This window comes from Alligator sinensis, unplaced genomic scaffold (assembly GCF_000455745.1).
Source record: "Alligator sinensis unplaced genomic scaffold, ASM45574v1 scaffold1012_1, whole genome shotgun sequence".
Classification (NCBI taxonomy): Eukaryota; Metazoa; Chordata; order Crocodylia; family Alligatoridae; genus Alligator; species Alligator sinensis.
The window spans coordinates 1,076,733-1,099,724 of record NW_005842104.1 but is presented as its reverse complement, the minus strand read 5'-3'; the positions used below and the strand labels follow the sequence as shown (position 1 = coordinate 1,099,724).

Here is a 22,992-nt window from a genome sequence, read left to right as displayed (position 1 = left end):
CGCACCGCCCTCCGCCCCCCCCCCCCCCCCCCCCCCCCAAGCAACTCACCAAAACTTGTTGGATGGGGTCGCGGGTGGGCGAGGAACAGTGTTTGGGAGCGAGATGGGCAGGTGAGACTAGGTTCACGGGGTGGGGTTGCGGGGTAGGCCAGGAGCTGGAAGCCAGAGCCCCTCACACTGGGGCAGGAGCCATCCAGCTAAAATTTCCTCCCAGCAAGGAACGGTGCAGCAGGAGCAAGAGAAGGAACCACCACTGGAGGCAAGGGGAGTGGAGCAGCACTCAAGTAGCTGCAGCTGCACCAGAAATAGTTGTGCACACTGGCCAGGCCCAGGCAGCGGGCATGTGCTGGAGCATGGTGCAGGCTTCCCCCAGCTAGGCTCGGCTCTATATGGAGTGCTGTGTGGGCAGCCATGGGCCGGATCAAATCAATGGGCAAGCTCCCCCAACAGGCCATATCCGATCAGTTGGTGGGTTGGATCCAGCTCATGAGCTGTGTTTTGCCCACCCTTGACTTAAATCACTCTAAGTGCAGAACTGTTACACTAACACCCTTCCCTACCCAGTTCCACCAAACCCCCTTGTGGATCCAGCATCCATGATCCCCAATCCCACCCCATATCGTGCATGTAGCTGGGGCTGCTTTCCCCATGTCCCACTGCTGCAGGCTCCCTTACATCCTGGCACTTGCTCTCCTGAGCCCTGGCCACTTTGCATGCGCTCAAGGGGGTGGGAGTACATGGAGCAGCCAGGCTCAGGGAGCAAGTGCTAGGGTGCAGGGGGGTCTGTAGGGGTGGGAGGTAGGAGCAGCTTCATGGGATCAATCTAAGTGTGGAACTGTCATGCCAACCCCCTTCTCCCCTCCTCCCTCCCACCAAACCTCCTTGTGGGTATGAGTGAGCTAAGTCAGTATGTGTCCTCAGTAATTTGGATACATGCAAATTACTATCAGTACATTTATTTCAAAGTTGGTATTTTTTTGGTTCACTGCTTTGCAAATTAACAAGGTTTTACTGTATTTAAGAAAAGGAGAAAGGTACAACATGCATAACTATAGGCCTGTTGGCTTAACATCATTCTTGGCAGAATAATGGAACAGCTGATACAGACTCAAAAAAAAGAATGAAATAATAAATAATTAATGTTGAGTACCAGACATTTATGAAAAATGCATCTTATCAACTAACTTAATTGGATGATGTTTCAAGTCCTAGTTGATGAAGGGAGTTGTGTTTATGTAACTTATTTGGATAGTTGTCAAATGTTAGATCTGGTGCCACCCAATATTTTGATTAAGAAACTAGAATGGTGAAAAATCAACATGGATGGCACACAGATTAAAAGCTACTATTGTACAGGTCTCAAAACGTAATTGTAAATAGGAAATTCTCATCAAGCAGCTGTGGTCCTAGTCCTGCATAAATAAATTATTGGTCTTTCACTGTTTAATGTTTTTATCTGTGACCTAGAACAATATTAGTAAAGATTTTACGTTAAGTTTATGAATAGCCCAAAGACTGGAGAAAGTGGCAACAGTGAAGGGACAGGTCTCTGATTCAGTGATGTGGATTGTGTGTTAAACTGTATGCAAACAAACAATGGGCGTTTTAAGGTAATGTAACAAGAAGTCAAACTTAGAAGTAAAGAATTCAAGCGTGCTCTTACAAAATGGGGTAGTCCCTCTTGGGAAACCATATCTCTGACAGTGGCTCTGTAGTGATCGATAATCTACTGAAGATGGCCTTCCAGCATAACACCTTCATGAATTCTTAGTGTTGTAAATAGGAATGTAGAGTTGGTGTAAGGATATTGTTACCACTCTTCAGCCTGTTGTGTCTGACCAAAGAGTATTCCTGTTCTGGCATTAACACCAAAAAAGGATGTCAGTATATTAGAAAGGGTTCCAAGAAGAGCCAGAAGAATCAAGCAGCAAAAGAATCAAGTAGCTGAATTGTTTCATCTTAGCAAAGAGAAGATTAAGGTAGAGGCAGAAGAGAAGATTAAGGTAGATCATTTTTTAAGCACCTGTCTGGGAACAAAAAAAATGGATGGGAACAGCAGACAAAGGTAAGACAAAATACAATAGCTGGAATTTAGACCAATTAAAACTAAAATAAAGATGTAAATTTTTTCAGTGACAACAACTGATCACTGGAGCACCTTACTAAGAGTCCATCACCAGAATTTGTTTTTAAAGCATTGTCCTTCCTAAAAGTATATGGTTCAGTTCAACAGAAATTAATTCAGCAGAGTTCTGTAGCTTATGTTAAATGGGCAGTCAGAATAGAGATCACAGTAGTTCTTGGCCTTATATTTTATGAATTTTTCTTGTAAGAAAAGCTCTAGAAGACATTCTACATATTTTAAAAATGTGTATGCAACTAGAGTTAAATACACGCCTCATCCAATTTTGTCACCAGTCTATCACTTCTAAAGGGATGTAGCAGCACATAAATCCAGTCCACGTTACTGTTGGCTGGATATTAACCTGTATCCATTAGAAAGCATGAGAGATGCTGTTCATTTTCATCCACCAAAAATGACACTTGTGATGTTTTTAAAACTAGTTTTGCCAGAACTTGTAACTTTCTCAACATACTCAGAATCAGGCTATGAATCAAGGTAATCTGTGCAGACTTTGGGGTGGAGAAAGACATTTTAATAGTTCTTTAGCAGTAGTTTAAGCGTGACAGAAATATTCCATTGATTTTTCTGTTCTTGGCCAGCTGGTTGGATAGTCAGTTCTCATAAGCAAAATTTTGGAATTTCCTGGGTCTCAGGAATGTTTTTGACTTATCCCAGGAGGAGCTTTTAGCTTTGCAATGTTCAGAAAATTCTGTTTGAAAGAAGAGGACTTTGAGGGTGTTGCTTGTGGGAAGAGAGAGAAACACATTTGCTATGTTCACATCCAGCCACAGTTTGATATGAGCTGAGAACCCCAGTGTGAAGGTTTTGAGCTACTGCAGCAGGGACTCTGTCAGGATGTTGACGTTTTCCAAGATAAAAAATCATATCAACCTCATTGCTGTGCCAGGCACTATCTCACTTAGCTCCTCTGTGCAGCTTCAGTGTCTTGTTCTAGGTCATCATGATGTCCAGATTAGGCTTGTAATAATCATAAACCAAGCAGACACACTCAAAGGATTGATGCAAGAGGGGAGGGAAAGAAAGGAGAAAGAAGGCAAGCTAGCATTAGTCTTTTAGCATCTCTCAGATCACTTGCCAAGTGATTTGTCAGCAGTGTTGTAAAAATGTGAAGGCATTGTGACAGGTAGCACTTTGAAAAGAAATTTGGGGTGGGGTGGCAGGCTGGGTCTGCTATAAAATAAATAATGCAAGTACCCAATGCTGGTTATGCTGTTACCTAGACCTTTGAAGTTTTGCTTCCAGGGGAAAACAGCATTGACTTTTAGCTGGGCACATGGCAAGGCAAAAGCCCTTACACTACATAAATGTTGATGATCCTGAAATGAAAGATACTGCCACTCACTGGGGAGAAAAAAACATCTGTAACTATGGGCAGGTCCAGGATTTCAGAAAGGGGTTGCAGGAGCAGCAACCCATGCTGCATGGGTAGTTTGTGTGACTTATGAAAGAGAGCTTTTAGTTTCTGCATCTTATAAACTGAGGAATCCATTGTCCTGTTTTTAAGTACTGTGAAGCAAGTACGATAAAGTGTGCTAACTCTCCCCCTCCCTCCCCAATCCCAAGCTGTGAAGTCTGGAAGTTAGTTATAGGTCTTTAAATGCCAGTTATTCCAGAGACTGGGCTGGGCTTGCTGACTCTCTACTGATAAAGTGGCAACAGTGCAGCCTGGAAGGGCTACATATGTAAAAGTCTGTGCCATTTTTGCTTTGAGGGAGTCAAAAACCCACCACAATTGGAACTGCCTTAAATGAGATGTCTTTTTTACAGTATTGCCAATCCCATGTCAAAAATCATGAGACAAACTCTAAAAAAATCAAGAGATTTGGCGTTGTAAATCATGAGATGCTATTTTTGAAGTGTGTGCATGTGGGGTGGGGGGAGTTATTTGCGAAGGTGTGGAGGGCTGTTGGGGTATGTGTGGGATTTGGAGTCTGAGGACGGTCCCTGCACACCCTGGCAGGATGTGGAGTACTGTGGGTCAGGAGTGAAAGGCAGCAGTGGGACTGGGGGGCCTGTGGCTTGGGAGTGAGGGGCAGATACCAGCTGAGTGCTGTCTGTGTGTAAGTGGAGGGGAAGGTGTGGGAGGAGAGGAAAGAGGTGGAGGGCAGAAGAGATCAAGGTCCCTATGATGAGGAGGGATTGGGGAAGGAGCAGGGGCTGGGATGAATGGGGCACCAGGGTAGGTCATTCAGAGGTGCGGGGGAGCTGTGTGCACACCGGGGGAGGCATGGGGGGCATCTGTCCCCTATGGGACAGAGATGAGCTGCCCACTGTGGGCTCGGGGCTGTGCACCCTGCTGCCTTTGCCCCAGGAGATCAGCTGTGCAACGCCAGTGTGCTTCCTGCCACCGGGTGGGCAGGGATGCACTACACAATCAGTGTGCCCAGCAGGCAGCAATGGCATTGTGCAACTGAGCTCGAGCTCCTAGAGTAAAGGCAGCAGAGCACAGAGCCTCAACCCTGCAGCCTACCTCTGCCCCGTGGGGGGCACATGCCTCCCATGACTCCCCCAGGGGTGCGCACAGCTGTAGAGAGACACATCCCCACCACACCTCTGGATGACCCAGCCAAGCCCTGGAGCCCCATTCACCCCACCCCTGCTCTTACCCCACTCCCTCCCTCACCATGGGGGCTTCAGTCACCCCTCCCCCCAGCCCCTTCACCTTTACAGAATTACCAGCTGGGAAAATCCAGAGATTTGAGGGTTTGATCAGGAGATCATGAGTCAGAGTTATTTTGACTTAGAAAACGCAAGTCTCATGGTGTTTTCTTGACAGTTGGCATTACTGTGTTTACAGCCTTTGGGTTTTTGTGACTTGAAGACAGATCCTGTTCCACTTGCTTTAGTCCCTTAAAAAAAAAAAAAAAAGTTCATGAACTTGTGTCACACAACTTTAAGGCTAAGTCACAAAAAAGCAACAAGTTGTAGTAGAACCAATCTACCTTTCACATTAACTATTTTACAAGGGACTCAAGCAGGCGAAATAGGATCTGACCCTTACTGTACTTGGCATTTCCTTTGTTTGTTCCTCTCAGTTAGATATACATATTGAGGAGAAATGCAAATAAATGCTCAGATGTCTCTCTCTATAAATTTTAGTTAAAAGTTCATTTCTTAAGGAACTGATGGATTAAACCTTTGTACTTCCCAAAGGCTACCCACTCAATTTATTTCAATTCAGCAAAAAAAATCTGTTCAGTAATCAGATGTTATGAGTCTAGTGACCAGGATGATGCTTGAAACCCCATTGTGTTCCTGTTTTTTTTCTCAGATTTTAAGACAGTTTTAAGGGAGTCCTGTTTTGTTTTCTTTTTATAGTTTCTCAAATCAGTCTGGGTTGATTAAGATTTCATACTTTTATAATGTATTACAAGCATTTTTTATTTAAAATTAGCCCATGTATAAAATTGAAGTAATGAGAATAGCATTAAAAGGTAAAGTATTACATTACTGGGCATTTAGATTGTTTTTTGGCATTTAAAATAAAATCTCATGACCCTAAATATTTTAACTTAAAGTTTTAACTTAGTATTGCCTGCCCAGTATTTTAAAACAGTTTAAGCATAGTATGTTTTCTGAATTGAATGTGGGAAGGCTGCCAGGGGAACTATAATGATTGGTTTTAACTCGTGATATATTGACCTTAACAAAGATTACCCAGTGCTTGCAGGAAGATCTGGCTAACATTATTATGAAAGATACTTTTCAAGGATGTGTTGAATGCCCAGTACTCTCATTTGTCTATGCTCTGCTCAGCATACTAATTAATGTATTAACTTTTGAAATATTATTATTAGTCATATGCAGATTTAGACCCGCCTTTTGTACTTAGACCTCTGGAGTTCACCAGTAGCCTCTGGAATGAGAGGGATCGTCATTCTACCAAAGCAGTTGACAGCTTCCCACTGAACATCTTAATCTGGAAAGGGGGCCTCATTTTCAAAAGGATTCTGGACTTGGTAGTTCCCATTTGGACAACCAAATAAACAACTGGATTATGAAAAGAACTATGTAATGTAATGACTTAGTGGTGGAGAAGCAGAGTAGGGATGACAAACTTCAGACAGAAAGGAACAAGGCTGAGAAATTTAGGAGTAGCAGTTGATGTATTCAGTAAAATGTCTGTACTAATGATTGTAGTGCTGACACAATACTGTAATGTTCAGTATAACACTTACTGTGCAAACATTTTGAAACATAACTTAGTGGCAGAGTTTGATATGATTAGTCCAAAAGCTAAAAAAACCACTGCCACCATGTTATGCTTCAAAATATTTATTGAATAAATATAATTTTTAAAAAGGTGTCACTGGTTCAAGTAAAGCTTAGACTAATGAAACTTCACAAATTATCTGTTTTTTCTTTTTCATTTCCTTGTAACAAGTTACAGGTTACAGTAACAAGTTACCTGACAAATTTATTTAAAGAAGTCAGATAGCAAAGATGACTTTCATAGACACTTTCAACTAGTAACAATGCTATAGTGTATTGAAATCATTTACTGGTGCTCAGTAACACAATAAGGCCATTTTACAGTTTCAGATCAGTAAGTAAAGAAAGAAAATCCAAGGGACACTCCCAAAGTTGTTCAAAATGTTTCAAGCATGTGTCACTTTTTCACTTACTGAATTGTAGGGATATCTAGAAAAGAAGGTAAGGATCACAGACTTTAACTGGAAAATGTGTTTAATTTTAAAACAGTTTTGGCAAGTGCTAAGCAAAACTCTCAAATTTGAACATAACTGGCTGCATTGTACTTCCTTATTTTTCAGAAGCTGTGAATATTCTTTCAACTTACTGTATCTTTTCCTGGTAAAGATTTGAGAGAAAAATCTGTGTCAACAGGGAAAAGATCAATACCAATACAAATGTGTATGTGACTAATGAATACTAACATAATAAATTTGTTTTTAATACCTCTCAGTCTTAAACATTCTTAAAAAGCAAAGATACCTCAATACACTGCTTCAGAAACAGAAGAATAGACTCTGGCAGCAGTTGAAGCTGAAGTGAATAACCTCAATAGTCTCTTTCATAATTTAATTTGGAGAAAAAATGTTGTTAACAGCAAGAGATTGGAATTTTTCGTTTCACATATATTCTTTTCCAAAGAAGCATTACAGTTTGCTTCAGATCTTCTGTTTCTGAGATTCATTATGTATTCAAACTTTTTAACAGAATTCAGTTTCAGTCAAACTCATGTGGTCATCAGCCGTCCATGAAAAATATGGAACGGTACCTGAAACCAATTAACTTTTAGAATTTTATTCAGATGAGTAGTGGTCACCTGTTTTGACAGGTGTGCTGCAAGATCAGTCCAAGTATACCACAAGTTAAGCCATGCTCCTTCCCCCAGGTGCTGCTCTAATCCCCCTCACCTCCCCAATCTGCTGCACGCCAAGCACAGCAGCTGCCCACCATGGATTGTCTGCCCCTGGTTTAGACCATTCTATCCTAATTTATCATGAACCTTCATCTGTGGACATGCAAACACTGTGAGCCATTTCAAAAAAGGAATGTTTCCAAAGGACAGCATCTAATAAGTGCTAGTTGTTGTGTGTGTACAGTAAGCCCTGAATGATGGAATGTTAAAATTAGAGGGGGAGTTTGTTGCATTTGAATCATTCTCAGATCATTCGCACATAACAATTTGACAGTGCCAGCTGCTGCCCTCTTGAAACCAAACATTTGTGTACCCACATCCCACATGCACACATCCCACATCCCACATGCAAGCCAGTCAGAACCTCCACATCCCTGAGAAAACAAAGATACATGGCTGCAGGGTATGTGAAACTAGACTTTTCTTCCCAGAGTTGTTTACTTTCCAAACCATTGCTCACTACAAATACAATCAAACTTATTGAATCTAACTTTTATTAAGTGTTCTGTGCTGGGAGTAAATGTTTTCTAGATCTAAGCAAATTATTAATGCATCAACTGGCTATTTAAGTGCCTACCTTTAAGGATCAATAGCTCTATGAAGGCAGTGCTCAGTAAGGCTACATGCATAAATTTAAACACATACTCTGGTACCTTGCTGCATACCTACATCATCTGCTGTTTATGGTGAAAAGTTATGCCATCCATCCCCAGAAAGAGTAGGTGTTCTGTCCACCTCACTTCCTGCTGATCAGGTGAGAACAGATTACCTTTGAAAAGGATTTTCCCATGAACTGTTAAGCTAGATGAGCCATTTTTCAAACAAAAAGGAACTTGTTTTCCAAGGATATCATTCTTTGTTCAGTCCAAGCAAACTTCTACTGATTTCTGTGGAAGTTGTTTGAGCTTACTGATGTAGGGCAATGGACTTTTAGCTGTCATTTATAATTGCTATTGTTAATTGCAATTTGAATTTTTATTATATTTTCTCCTTTTTTTTGCTTTTTTACTTTTTTCCTGCTTTTTTTACTTTCACTGCTTTGTACTAGGAAAGACACAATAGAATAAGCTGGAAGAGTATGTAAGACTTACAGTCATTAGGGCTGAATTGATGTTATTGTACAGGGGTACTTTTGAGATCTCTGGGGCACCATTTACAAATCTTGTCACCATTCAGGAAAGGTATTGAAACAGGTAGCAGAGCTATGATGATCAGGGGAATCTGATCCTATTCAATAAGAGGAGATGTGAAAGAATTTGGTTTGTTTAACCTAGCAAGACAAGAGTTCAAAGAAGGGGCTATGGTTGCTACCTATATCCGGAAGAGGGAAAATGCTGGGGATGGAAAAGGGTCATTTAAATTAAGATAATGCTGTGTCTGAGATTTAGCAGCCATCTCAATTATCATGCACAGGGCATTACTCTCGCATGTTTTAATTCCTAACACAGAGCAAGAAGTTATTCACAGGAAAGGCCTATTCCCCCAAATGGGTGACCTATGTGGCCTAGATCCAGTGTAGGTCTCAATTTAAAAAAAAAAGAAAGAAAGAAACTTGTTCACCCGGTGCTGAATTCTTCAATGTCACATACTCAGTGAGGATTAATAGACCACTCTTTAATCTGCCTTCAGGAGTATTGAACTGCCATGAATTTTAAATTGCAAGGGGAGCTGAAGAAGGATTGCTGCCATGTTCTCTATTCCTTGTGTGAGGGTGCACAGTTACTATAGGGCAAATAACCACTCTCTTCATGAAAGCATACCTGGGTCAGTGAAAATTCATAAGTAAGGATTCTCGGACCCGGCATGGAATTTTAAAAATGTTTATGGGGGTTGCGTGGGTATTGGGGCAATTCCCCTGTAATTTGAGTGGTTCGGGTTTAAGCCATTGTTCTACCAGATTCAGATAAGGAGTCTTAAACCTACATCTCCCAAGTCATAGGGGAATAGCTCAACCACCTGACTCTTACTTATTTTGGGGTAGTGTGCGTCTTGGTTTGTATATGAGAAATTTTGAAAGGCCTCATTTTGATCCAGTGAAGAATGAGAACCAATTTTGAAACCTGCACATTTTTTACTAAATAAAAATGTTTTCTGGTCAGACTTCACTGGCCCTAGCAGAGTCTTAATTTTATGGTTTTGGAAAGTATTTTTAAATACAAAATCTGTTGATTTGTGTTATGAAAAATAATAGCTTAGATGGCTGTGTTTGGCTAATCAAAACTCATAGCTTCTCTTGCAATGCTCCTGTCCTATGGATAGATTGTATAGAAAGGCTCAAAGGTTATAGTTATCCCTAGTGGAATGGAAATGAGCAGAGAACAACTTAAACTGAGTAGGAAGAAAATTATCCTGTAAATGGAATTAATTATACTTAGTGATTGTAGTTTGAAAGTGTGGAAGCCCCTGAGTGCATTTGAAGTTGGAGTAGACAGTTATGTTCTATGAGGAGCTTCTGTCCAGGTGGAGGGCTGAGTAGTACAGCCACATTTCTAATTTTAGTATCTGGTTTCTGTAATGTTTAATGATTCACATAGTTATCAAAAGACATCTGCAGAATAAATGGATAATGATACTCAGCTCCTCAATCTTCTTCTTTTGAATCTATCTCTGTATTGTACCTCTTGCTTCTATTACAAGCATTATTTGCTAAAGTATGATTCACAGAAGTGTGGAAACAAAATTAATTTTGATTTCACTCTGTTAAATTAGATAATTTGCTGGACAACTAGCATGTTCTTACTATTCTGTTTTTAGTGTTACTCTTTAATTTTTTTAAATTCCTACACAACCCAATCCCTTTTGCACTACTGCTGAGCAATCAGATTGTATAGGTTGCTTTTATTTGTATATTAGTAGTATTTAAGTCCAGTTCAGTTCACCTTTTCTACATCTACGCTGTTTTTTGTTGTTGTTTTTTTAGGACTTGCAGTATTAAAACATGTGCTGACACCACGCGTGAAAGCAACTTATGTTGCCATTGATGCAATGAAGACCTACTTAGATGCAATTTATGATGTTACAGTAGCATATGAAGGTACTGTGGACCACAAAGGGCAAAGAAAAGTAGCACCATCTATGACTGGTGAGTTGATATTACTTGTATGTACATACTCTTGTGAAATATAGGACAAAATAGAAAGTACAGCTCTAGCAGGTTTCCAGCGATCTGATGATATATAATGCACATAAAGCTGATGGATCCAACCTAAAAATACTTCTACATAGGAGGAAATATTTGATTTAAAACATCTCTAGGGGCTCCTACACCTAGGCATGATGATTACCCCTCAGTTCAAGGAGTATTCCTATGGCCAAGTCGTCTCTATGTCCTGATATTCCCAGGCAGTTATAACGACCTCTTGAGGCATTAGCAAACAGGTGATACTAATCTTCAGGTTTGTTCTGGCTTCAGGATTGAGAGGTTATGAGGTAGCTTACAGCCACCTTTTCTTCCTCTCGAGTTTGTCTCTCAAGTGTGTTATGCTAGAGGTCTGTCCATGCTTTGTGTTAGGTATTTTATACAGGTGAGAGAGGAAATAATGTGCTTATTATTTGTAATTGTTTGTAATTATTATTTGACATTCATTTGCAAGAGCGAGAACGTGCTTTCTTTATTTGTACTTTTAAAGAAAAGTATGAAAATATTTATTCATACTTAAAGAATGAAAATATTTTATGCAAACTAGCTTTACTTCTTTGCTATTAAAATATGAAAAGAAAACAATTAAAGATTGAGGATGAACTGGAGCAGATTTTTCTAATAAAATAACTAGAAATAGTTCTAACTGGCAACCATATTAAAGTGCAAGGATATTTTCTTTTAGGAACTTCATTTGTTAACTTATTAGCAGTATTTCAAATTACTTTCAGGGTGCTTTTACTTGTTCTTCAGCAGCAAAGTAATATTCACTGTAGTACCTGATGTTCTTTAACTGTTGTTTTCTGTCAGTATGTTAGTCTTACCTTGCCTGCCAACTGCAAGGCTTTTTAGACTTCAGAGTTCACTTTAACACTGTTGCTTTTTCAATTCTATTAGGTACATAAATATTCATACAAGTTACCAGTCTTAACTTTTAGAACTAAACCATGGAAATACTTGTTCCTAAACAGCTAACTCTGTGGAAGCTAGAGTGGCTTATTTATGTTATGGTTTGCATAAGCATTAGGAGTGACCCTGCATGCACATTTTTCAAAATTGACCAATGTTTTTTCCTGGTATACTTTATATACAAATATGTTTTTTAAATTTTGTTACAGGCAAGCCTTCCTTACTCTTCTAGCATGTAAGAATAACATGGGTATCAATAGATAGAATTCAGGTCACCTGTTCTTATGTTATTCCATTTTTCTTGGACATGTCTGATAAGATTTTAGATATTTAAGTACACCTCACGTATTTGTTCAGTTCTAACATGTTTTAAGAATTTGCTGAGCTTTCAGCTAAGATTTATTTTTCTCTCTTATAAAATAAAATCCTAATAAACAGTATTATTATTATTATACCTCTTTATTAGTAGCATTCTGGATAAGATCCAGAGAAGTAATTTAAGTGTTTCCAGCTTAGGCACTGTAGCACCTAAAATATATATATTTCTGGCCTCAAAGCTGAAGGTGTTTAAAATGCCTCCCTGGACCTTGGCGTCTCAGCCTAGCTGCGTGGACCGGTTGAGAACTGACCACTGTCTCTTAAATTAGGAGTTCTTATTGCACTGCAGCTTTCCCAGATTTTTTAAAAATAGCTTTCTGCTCTGATAAAAAATCAGTTCCTGTTTCTATGACTGTTGCAATAGAAATCAAACAGCCATGGGGTTTTTTTGTTTTGTTTTGCTCTATTTTTCCCCTTAATTATTATAAGCCAGGATTTCTTTTTGATTTGTTAAGGTTGGGGGGGGAGAGCTGTTCATTTGTTTTTGGTTTTGCCTTGCATTTTGAAGATTCTAGCAACAGTCTATATGTGGATTTTATTTATTTATTTATTTATTATAAAAACTGATTCCTGTTGTAATTCTGGGAAGTCTAATTAACATTTATTTGAAATTAATATCTTGAATATTTCAGTTCAGCTATGCTAATTTTACATTTAATTCTATTAATTTTTTATGTATATGAGCCTTTATTTACTCTCTGTGTGTGTGTGTGTGTGTGTGTGTGTGTGTGTGTGTGTGCGCGCAGTTTAATATTGGAATATCTTATGGAATATCTTGTGTTCCAGCAGTACTGCATAATTTTATGGTGATAGAGAATCTCTCCAACTGGATCATTCAACCATGTAATGAATTTAAATGCTTATTGCCACAGTCCTAACTCTTTCAGTGACAGTAAAATGAATAACACGTGAATATATAACTAACCAATTGCTGATGACAAAGTAGTTGCAGCTGTTCAAAACATTCCAGATCATATTTGATCCAATAAGAGATCACCCACAAAAATCTTTACTTCTTGCATATTTCCTAGGCCATCATAGCTATAGCATCATGCCAGCACAATGTCTACATCATTCTATTAATTTTTTAAGAAAGATAAAGTTGGCATTTCTTTTTCAATTTAGCAGCTTTGATTAGAATTTACTGCTTGGAAAACAGTTTTGATAACTTCAAGTATACTTGTGACTTCCAAACTATTACCACTTTCTTCATTATCCACTAATTTCTTAGGGGCTCCCACTTTCTGAAATGTATCTTTAATAGGAAATTATCATTCTAAACTTATATATCACTTCTTATATAGAATAAATTTATTATACTTCACAAAATAAGCTTAACTTTCATTTAAACTTTAACATCTACTAGCTTTATCATACCTTCACACAGTTGCAAGCTCTTATATTCTAGTAAAAATGTCAGTACCTTATTTAGAATAAAATGAGTATGTTTAAGTCGTATAAACAGTTCACAATAATTTCATATTAATAATTAAAAATTATTAGTGGTAAAATAAGAATGGTGGAACCAGACATCTCCCATGTCTGTTATTCCAGTCTATCTATTCAACTGCCCAATAGCACTTCTCTTTAATAAACAAATAACTGCATTGTATGTATTATCACCTAATATGTTTCTTTGGATAGTAAAAAAAAGAAAAATAGAGAACTGATCATTTTTGGACAATGGTCCAAACAAGGATTATTTTCTGTCCTTCCAATTTTTTTCCTAAATGCTGTTTCACTCTGTATTAAATTTTATCAGCAGTCTAAGAAGTTAGATAAAATTTTCCTTAGGAAAGTCGTGTGGTTTGGCCTTCTCAGGTTACACTTTAAAAAGTGCTATAGGAACTTTTATATCCACCCAACCACAATTTCAGATTACTTATTCTAGAACCAGTTTTGACAGCTGAATAAATTCCTGAAAATTCTTTTTCATAGTTTCATAGTAGTTAGGGTTCAGAAGGGACCTGAATAGATCATCTTATCTAACCCCCCGCCACTGGCCACTGGAGGACACGCTGGGATCACATGAACCCAGACAGGTGTTCATCCAACCTCTTTTTGAATTTACCCAAGGTAGGAGCGAGGACCACTTCCCTAGGAAGTTGGTTCCAGATCCTGGCTCCCCTGACAGTGAAATAGTGCCTCCTAATCTCTAACCTGAACCTATTCTCTAACAGCTTCTGGCCATTGTTCCCCAGGTGCCTCTGGGGAGAATAGGGCTCTTCCTATTTGCTGCTGATCTCCCCTAATGAGTTTGTAGGCAGCAACCAAATCCGCCCTCAGCCTCCACTTGCCGAGGCTGAACAGGTTCAGGTCCCTCAGCCTCTCCTCATAGGGCCTGCCCTTTTGCCCCCCACCAAAGCCGGTGGCCCTCCTCTGAATCCTCTCAAGGCAGGCCACATCCTTCTTAAAGTGTGGCGCCTAGAACTGGACGCAGTACTCCAGCTGAGGCCGGACCAGTGTCGCGTAGAGGGGGGAGTATCACCTCTCTGGACCGGCTTGAGATGCATCTTTGGATGCACGACAAGGTGTGGTTGACTTTGCTGGCTGCAGTCTGGCATTGGCGGCTCATGTTCACCTTGGAGTCAATAATGACTCCAAGATTCCTTTCCGCCTCTGTGCTCACAAGGGGGGAGCTCCCTAGCTTGTATGTATGCTGTGGATTCCTTCTCCCCAGGTGCAGCACCCTGCATTTATCTACATTGAACCCCATCCTATTACCATCCACCCACTTCTGTAGTCTAAGTCTAATTGCAGCCTCTTTCTCCCTTTGAGCATGCCTACCTCTCCCCACATCTTGGTGTCACCGGCAAACTTGGACAACGTGTTTTCCACCCCCTCGTCCAAGTTGCTGATGAAGATGTTGAACAGTGTAGGTCCCAGAACCGAGCCCTGGGGGACCCCACTGTTCACATCCTGCCAGGTCGAATACGACCCGTCCACCACCACTCTCTGGGTGCACCCCATCAGCCAATTTTTGACCCATCCAACTGTGTAGGCATCAGTGCCACAGTCGCTCAGTTTATTAATGAGTGGGTTTATTAATGAATGGGGTGAGAGACAGTGTCAAAGGCCTTCTTAAAGTCCAGAAAGACTACGTCCATGGCGACACCATCATCCAGGGATTTAGTTACCTGGTCATAAAAGGCCATCAGGTTGGTCTGGCAGGGCCTGCCTTTGATGAACCCATATTGATTTCCCCTGGGCATGATCTCCCCTGCTGGCCCCTCACAGATGTGCTCCTTAATGATTTTTTCAAGGATTTTCCTCAAGACCGATGTGAGGCTTATGGGCCTATAGTTTCCCGGGTCCTCCTTCTCCCCTTTCTTATAGATGGGGACCACATTAGCTAGTTTCCAGTCTCTGGGCACCTGGCCCGTGGACCACGATTGCTCATACAGCTGGGCCAGGGGCACAGCAATGACCCCCGCCAGCTCCCTCAACACCCGTGGGTGGAAGGCATCAGGGCCCGCAGATTCGAAAACATTCAGCCCTTCCAGATGATCCCCAACTACTTCTGCACAGACTACTAACTGCTTTTTGCTCTTTTTAATCTTTCTTTGTCACTAGCTATTTTTATTCAAAGTTTATGACTGGCAGATATGGGTATTCCACACTATTTATGTCGAACTGCCAAATAAATGCCACCTATTTCTGTTAAAAACTTCAGACAAAATATGCAAAGATGAAAATATGAGTTCAGTGGTCAGATATCAAAACAAGAACCTGAATTATGTTAAGGTGACTTTAACTTTTTATTAGAAACTGAACTGAACATAGACTTGTATACATAACCAACAAAAGGTAAGACCTTTCAGCAAGTGGAATATCAGCAATTGGAACTGGATTTGAAGCAATGACCTTATGGCAAAAGGCTATGTACTATACCAGAGGTAAACAATGTTTTTGACTGGAATGTCAAAAAAACCACAATGTCTACCTTGTAAGGTATTTAGCCTCCCCATAGCCACCCCTCCCAGTGCCGCCACCTGCCCCGTGTATCTGAGCCCACAAAGGTGCGGCGCTTCCGGCAGGGGCAGCACCAGTCTCTTCCCAGTGGGAAGGGGTGGGGCTGGGGTAGGCTCAGCTGAGCATGCGGGCAGCAGTGGTGCTGCGGGGGTGGGGAAGCCTCTCAGCTGAGCCCAGCCCAGCCCTGCCATTGGGAAGAAGCTGGTGCCATCCCAGCTCTGGAGCCCTGGCATCAGCTCTGTACCACCGGCAGGTGTACATGTGTTTTAGACTGGATGGTGGGGGAGGGACCGGGGTTGCACTTCCTCAGACTCCTCTCCCGCTGTCTGCTCTGAGGCACACGTGCACCCACCAGAGGTATGGAGCTGATGCTAGGGCTCTGTACCCCAGCGCAGCAATTTTAGCCTCCCAGGCTCTGGGAAGCTGCTGCCAGCCGTGGGAACAGCCCAGGCTGGTGGACTGCTGAGCAAAATGGCCTTGTGTACCATGTTCTGGCACACATGCCAGGGGTTACCAACCACTGTACTATACTATCACTTAGAAGTGAAACATAAAGAAGTGATTTAGGGTTTTTGTACACATGCTTGCACTGCAGCACCAGATATTTTTAAAAGTGCCTGGCACTGCAGCACATACATTTGTATAAATGACAAAATGTGTGTCATTGCTGAGAAAATGGCGGCAGTGTGCTCCTGAACTAAAATACATTGAAGGTGTTTTAATTCAAAAGCATGCTGCTGCCATTTTCTCGGTGCTGATGTGTATTTTGCTATTTATACAAATATATGTGAGACAGCGCCAGGTGCATCAGCTTGCATGCAGAGCAGACAAATGTATCTGTATAAATGCCTTTTGAATAAACAAAACTCACATTTGGAAGGCACCAGCTGGACATCAAAATATTTAAATAGTAATGAAATATTTTATTCTTGAGTTACAAGAGTCTAATTTGAGAAGTCTAATTTTAAAGCCTAAAATAGAAGTATGTAAAATTCACAGGCCCTAAAACCATTGACCCAAGTGACTTGCATAAGACCTCAAAGTAGATATTAACTCGGGGGTGGACAAAATACGGTCCGCGGGCTGGATTGAGCCCACAAGGCCATTCTATCCAGCCCATGGGGCCCCTAAAAAATTTAGAAAATTAATATTTATCTGTCTTTGGTTCCTATAAAAAATGACAGGAACCAAGGACAGTAGGACCCAGGGGAAGCCCGGTAGGCTTCCACAAAGGCAGGGCCTGCCCAGCCCCACCCCCCAGCTGGAAGTCCCAGCAGGGGCTTTTGGCCTGGGACCATGTGGATGCACCGGTGTTGGAAACTTAGGTAAGGGGGTGGGGGGGGGAAGGGCAGGGGAGGATCACAGGCAGGAAAGGAGCCTGGGGAAAAGCTGCCCCTCCCCTGCCCCCTGGCTGGTGCTCCCTGCTGCAGCCGCTTGCAGCCCAAGCAGGGTTGTCCTGAGCAGAGATGGGCAGCCCCACGCAGGATGTGAGTGGCTGCTGTGCAGGGCACCAGCCACGGGGGGGGAGAGGGGCCGCTTTTCCCCAGGCTCAGTACCAGCTTGTAACCCGCCCCCGCTGCCAGCCTGGGCCCTGTGCCAGCTCCTGGCTCACCTGTCGGGGCTGCATGCGATGGCGGCAGCTTCGGCCTGCCCACTTGCCACGCTGAGCAGTGTTTGCTGCTGCTGCCATGCACAGCCCCAATGGGCGAGCCTGGAGCCGGCGCAGGACCCAGGCAGCAATGGTGGGTTACAAGCTGGTGCTGAGCGTGGGGGAAAATGGCTGCAGCAGGGACTGCTGGCCACGGGGCAGGGGAGGGGCCGCTTTTCCCCCATGCTCAGCACCAGCTTGTTCCCTGCCAGGGAGCAGGGTCTGGGGCTGCACACTGCCCCCTGCCTGTACCACGGGGCTGGGGCGTACTGGGAGTGAACAGGTGCCTGGGGCAAACACCGGTGCCCCAGGGCCAGCACCGGCAAGGCCCAGAGCAGAGCAGCAGGAGTACAAGGTCCCAGCCAGCAGGGGCTTGATGGAGCTGGGCCAGTGCCCCCCCTCTCCCTGCTGGTGCAGCCCAGCCCGGCTCCACGGACCCCTGCCAGCCTGCACCCCACTCTGGGCCCCACCAGCACTGGCCCTGAGATATTGGTCCCAAGACATTGGGACATGGTCACCATCTTGCGACCTAAGGGGCGGGGCTACCCATGTGGCCCTCAACAGCTTTCCAAAACCGGGTAAGCGGCCCTCCACCCGAAATAATTGCCCACCCCTGCATTAACCTATCATTACAACTCAGAGGGTCCTGTATTATTCCAGCCCTGGGCTCAAAATACTAGACCAGGGGTTGGCAACGTTTTTGAATGGAGTGCCAAAAACACCTATAACCTTGACTTGTAAGATGCTTGTATACCAGGGGCAGACGGTGGGGGAACTGCAAGGGGCCCAATCCTTTTTCTGGTAATACAGCCCCTTCCCCTACCCTGCCATCTGCACCGAGGCACGCATGACAAGCAAAATGTCTTGGTGTGCCATGCTCTGGCACCCATGCCTGGGGTTGCCTACCCCTCTACTAGATCATGTTACATGATAAAGAAAAAGTATAAGTCAGGCAGGCATAAAACTAAGCAAATAACAGTGCAGTAAAAAATCGTTCTAACGAGTGCTTAGATTGTTGAAGAAAAGGAGACATGGCTGAATTAAGTGCTGTGGTAATTCTGAATTTAAACTAGTATGATATTTTATTTGTAATATTTGTTTTTCAGGAAAATTTTCTTCAGTCACTTATTTGCATCATGCTGCTTTTCAGAAAGGACACTGTACTGTTAACAGTAGTTATGATTATTGACTTCCTTTCCTGTGATTATCGCTAAACAGTGAAATTTCAGGCAATGAACTAACAGAGTCCCTTGGTTCTTAAACAGTGGCATACATTTTTTGTGAAGAATTAAGACTTTTAGATATGGAAGTAAAATTTTTTTGAGAAAAGAAATTTCCATAGGAAAAATTGGGAGATTCTATTTGTGTTTGTCACCATTTGAGAGCCACCTGAATCTGTTTCTTTCTAGTCTTTCTAAGCTTATTGCTTCTTATCACTGCAGATGTCAGAGCTTGTTTTTAAAAAGCTAAGTTGGGGCTGAATTTTACAGTTATTTCTCTCTCCACCTAGAATTTGGGTGTTAGCTCCATTTGTAACAACCACCGTTTCTCCAAATGTTGAAATGAATTTGGGTATTAGCAATTATATTCTTTGAGAGTTTAGGACAGGAGGTATACAGTGATCAGACAGCCTTGTTGGCAATAGCGACCCAACATTAGAGAGAATTTTAAAAGAACAGTGTACATGTATGCCGAAGTCTTTTTCATGGTGGTGATAAAAGCAGGCCTGACTTCTTTGGATATTGGCAGCCTGGTCCTCTTGTCAGTCTGGTTTGTTTGAACAGCTGCAGCCTCTCAAGAGGATGCAATTTTATTATCAAGCCTAAGTTCTTTTGCTCGTCTGTGTTCATGGACCTTGTCTGCATTGATTCAAATCAGTTTTGCAGATTTGCTGCAGGCAACACAAAAGCATCATGACAAATAGTCCTGGCATTGTCCCATAACATCAGTTGATCATCTGCTTGAGATAGGGATACCCTGAGCTGGTCCTTTACTCCCTACCTGTTTTCCAAGGCAGTTGCCTATTGAGTTAAACCAAAATATTCATATAGAAAATATGCCACTCATTAGGCTAACCTACAGTGTTTATAAATCATTAAAGAAAAGCTTCAAATTCATCTTTTACCATAGATCTATAAAGTGCAAAGCAGCCCCAACCAGAATATTGTGAACAGTAGTTTTGCACACTAGCTTTATTGATGGGAGTAGAACTATATTAATGAATTGCTACAGCTGAGCGAATAAGCACTGCTACTCAGCAAAAATAATTACACAGCCCTACTTCTGAGCTGCTTCATTCTGTAGATGTGTCACCAGGATGGCTGCATTAGAAGAGAACATTTGTTGTATGGATTTAGTCTTTCCCACAGAATGGAAGGGTTTGTTTCAATGAACAGGCCCTTTGGGTGCAGTTTTTTGTTAAATATTGTGTTGCAGAGGCTGTGGAATGGGGTGGGCCACCCAGGCCATGGGCCAACCAACATTTAGCACGACGATTCAAACACAGCCCCACTCCCTGCCTCCCTCCCTCACGCACAGCAGCAGCCACGCTCTGCCGCCTGCAGACCTGCCAGGAGAGAAGTATGACAGCCCCCTCCAGCCAGTGCATCAGGTCCTGCTCCAGTGCATTGACTGCAGGGGGCTGTCACTTCCCTTTTGGTGGGGCTGTGGAGCACGGCTGTGGCTGCATGTGTGAGGAGGCATGGAGGCAGGCAGGGAGTGGGGCTGTGTCTGAATCACGGTGCTAAACATCAGTCAGGCCATGGCCCGGGTGGCCCACCCTGTTCCATGGCCTCTGTTGTGTTGTTTCAGCTAGATCAGTGATTCCCAAGCTTTGTAGATCAGTGAACCATTGTTAACTCTCAAAATTTCTTGTGAGCTACCACATTCTTTTACCATTAAACTGTTAACATGGAGAGAGAGCAATGCAAACCACAGTTGGAAAACTGAGCTAAATAGCTTGCATTAACCCTTTCTGCTATCCAGTTTCCTGCATTAAAAGCATTGTAGAAAAGCACTATATGCTACTTACCCTTTTGTAAGAGCAAAAACTATTTAAAGCCTCAAACTCTAGATCTTCATATATTTGGGAACATCTATAGTATTTCTTAAAGAAACTTCTGAATTTCAGGATCTTTTTAAGCTGCTTTTTTTTTTGTCTTAATATTTTAAAGGTTTCACAATTAATTTAACTTTAATCTCTTTGATTCTCCCTGGAGGTCAACTTTGTCACAATGCGCTACTTGCATGTACTAGTTGTGTTGCTTTTCATTGGCTAGCGTCCTAATGGAACACCCCTGTGTTCCTTGGGGGTGCATAGAGACATTCAGGGAAGTTAGATCACATTAAAAATGGCCACCTAATCTAGTATAGCTTGCCCAGGTGCAGACCTAACACTTAGACCAAGGTTTGGCAACCCCCGGCATGCGTGCCATTAGTGGCACGCAGAGACATTTTTCCCCGAGAGGCACACAAAGAAATTGTTTATTTTTTTTAAGCTGCTGCTCCGGGCTATGCAGCCACAGGTCCCAGCACCGTGGCAGGCACCAGGGCAGAGCCAGAAGAATGCAGGCAGAGAGGCTGTCTGTGCTCTACTGCCCCCACCCCTTGTTCCCACGCTGTACCCTCCAGCCCGGCTGGCCCTTTGAGGGAGCTGCCCAGGTAGGCAGACGCCCTGTCCCACCCAGGGCAGCACTGAGGTTCTGAGTGCTTGGGCTGGACGGTTGGGACAGGGTCTGGGTGGCATGGGGGGAGGCGCCGCAGGCAAGCCAGCCCAGCCGGGCCCTTAGAAAGGTGGGGGCTTGGCAGGAAGTGAGGGCAGCCCTGGGGCTCTGCAGGCTCGAGCTGTGGTGAGCGAGCAGGCGGGGGTGCCCAGCTGCGCCCGTGGTGGGGCATGGCCCGGCCCGGCCCGCGCATCTCCTCGGGGATGGGCCGCAGCCACCCCGTGTGTATGGGGATGCTGCCTGGCTGGGGCAGGATGCAAGGCTCGGGGGGCTTCCCTCTCTGGGATCAGCCTTCCTGCATGCTGGGCACAGTGCAGGCAGGGCAGAGCCATCCCTGGTGCAGGGGCCTGGCCTTGGGGGCCTGGCCTTGGCACCTGGGAACAGCCACCATGGCTGCCTCATCCTACCTGGGTCCCAGCTTTGCCCACCCGCAGCTCCCCTCAAGGGGCCAGGACTGGGGCAGGCACTGCACAGAGGTGCTGCGCTGCAGGCTCCTGGCTGGCTCGGACCTGAGCACCGGCTGCAGCAGCTGTTCCCAGAGCCCGGGGAACAGCCTGTGGTTGCAGCTCCCACTCCCACTATACCCAGCACACACAGAGACCAAGCAGGAGCCCCCTGCGTCCTGCCCCAGCCAGGCAGTGTCCCTTTATGGCCAGGGTTGCTGCACCCCATCCCCACGGAGCTGCGTAGGCCAGCTGGGCCCCACCTCTGGTGCTGCTGGGTGCCCCACTGTGGCCCAAGTAGCGGAGCCCTTGGGCAGCCCCCGCTCCCCACCTGACACCAGCTCTTTTTTTTTTTACAGTAAATGCAGCATTAAGGATTACTCACTGTATTAAATATGCAGTGCATCCTGCCATGTACCCTCTCCGCCCCAGTTTTGTTTTTGTGGTATGCTGGCACTCTGGCACCTTACAAGGTAGACATCGTGGTTTTTTCGGCACTCTGGCCAAAAACCGTTGCCTACCCCTGACTTAGCTCCTTAGTTAGGTCAATCCAATTGTGAACTGTACAGAAGTTTCAGGAAGGTTATGTCGGTCCAAAATGGCTGACCTGATTTAAATTAATCCTACCTCCAAGGTAGTATAACTTAGATTGGGTTGGCCATTTTTAGACCTGTCTAAGTGTCCCGAACTTCCATACAGTTTCCAGCACAGCCCTGGGGCTGGGAAAGCCCAGCTGCTGACCCAAGGCTGCACTTTTCCTACAGTCCCCTGGCACTGGACTACTTTTAGCCCTCCGGTCACTTGCCACACTCCCAAATGGACAGCTTGCAAACCCCTACACTGCAGATTAGACAGCTCCCCCAAAACCCACCAAACCCCCCATCCCACAAGCTGCTCCCAGTGCCAATTTTATCAGCATTTGCTGATGCCAGGAGCCGAAGAAGTCCCAATGTGGAGGAAGGATGAAGGGTAGGTTTGGTGGCAGATGGGGTGAGAGGTTGTTCATCTGGGGGTTAGGGGGGTGGGGTTTGGGAGCTAAACATAAACTTTTGTCCTGGGTGGTAGGGGAGAGACATCCCCATCCCCCCAAGCTTCCCCATGGACCCTGTGAGCCCCCCTGATCCCGCCAAACCCCACCAACCCCCCAGTGGACACTGCCTTTCCCCCACAGACCCTGCCAGACCCCTAATTCCCCCCATGGAGCCCACCTGCCCTGCCCTAGCCTTCCCCTGCAGACCTCACTAACCCCCCC

The 22,992-nt window shown here is 43.7% G+C and overlaps 1 protein-coding gene across 1 annotated transcript in view; it reads left to right on the top strand.

Moving 5' to 3' along the window:
* AGPAT5 (1-acylglycerol-3-phosphate O-acyltransferase 5) overlaps nt 1-22,992 on the top strand; it is a 107,976-nt gene that overhangs the window by 64,882 nt on the left and 20,102 nt on the right. The window contains exon 6 of the mRNA XM_006024487.3: nt 10,450-10,611. Coding sequence (XP_006024549.1) covers nt 10,450-10,611 — 162 coding nt within the window. The remainder of the gene's footprint in view (nt 1-10,449; nt 10,612-22,992) is intronic.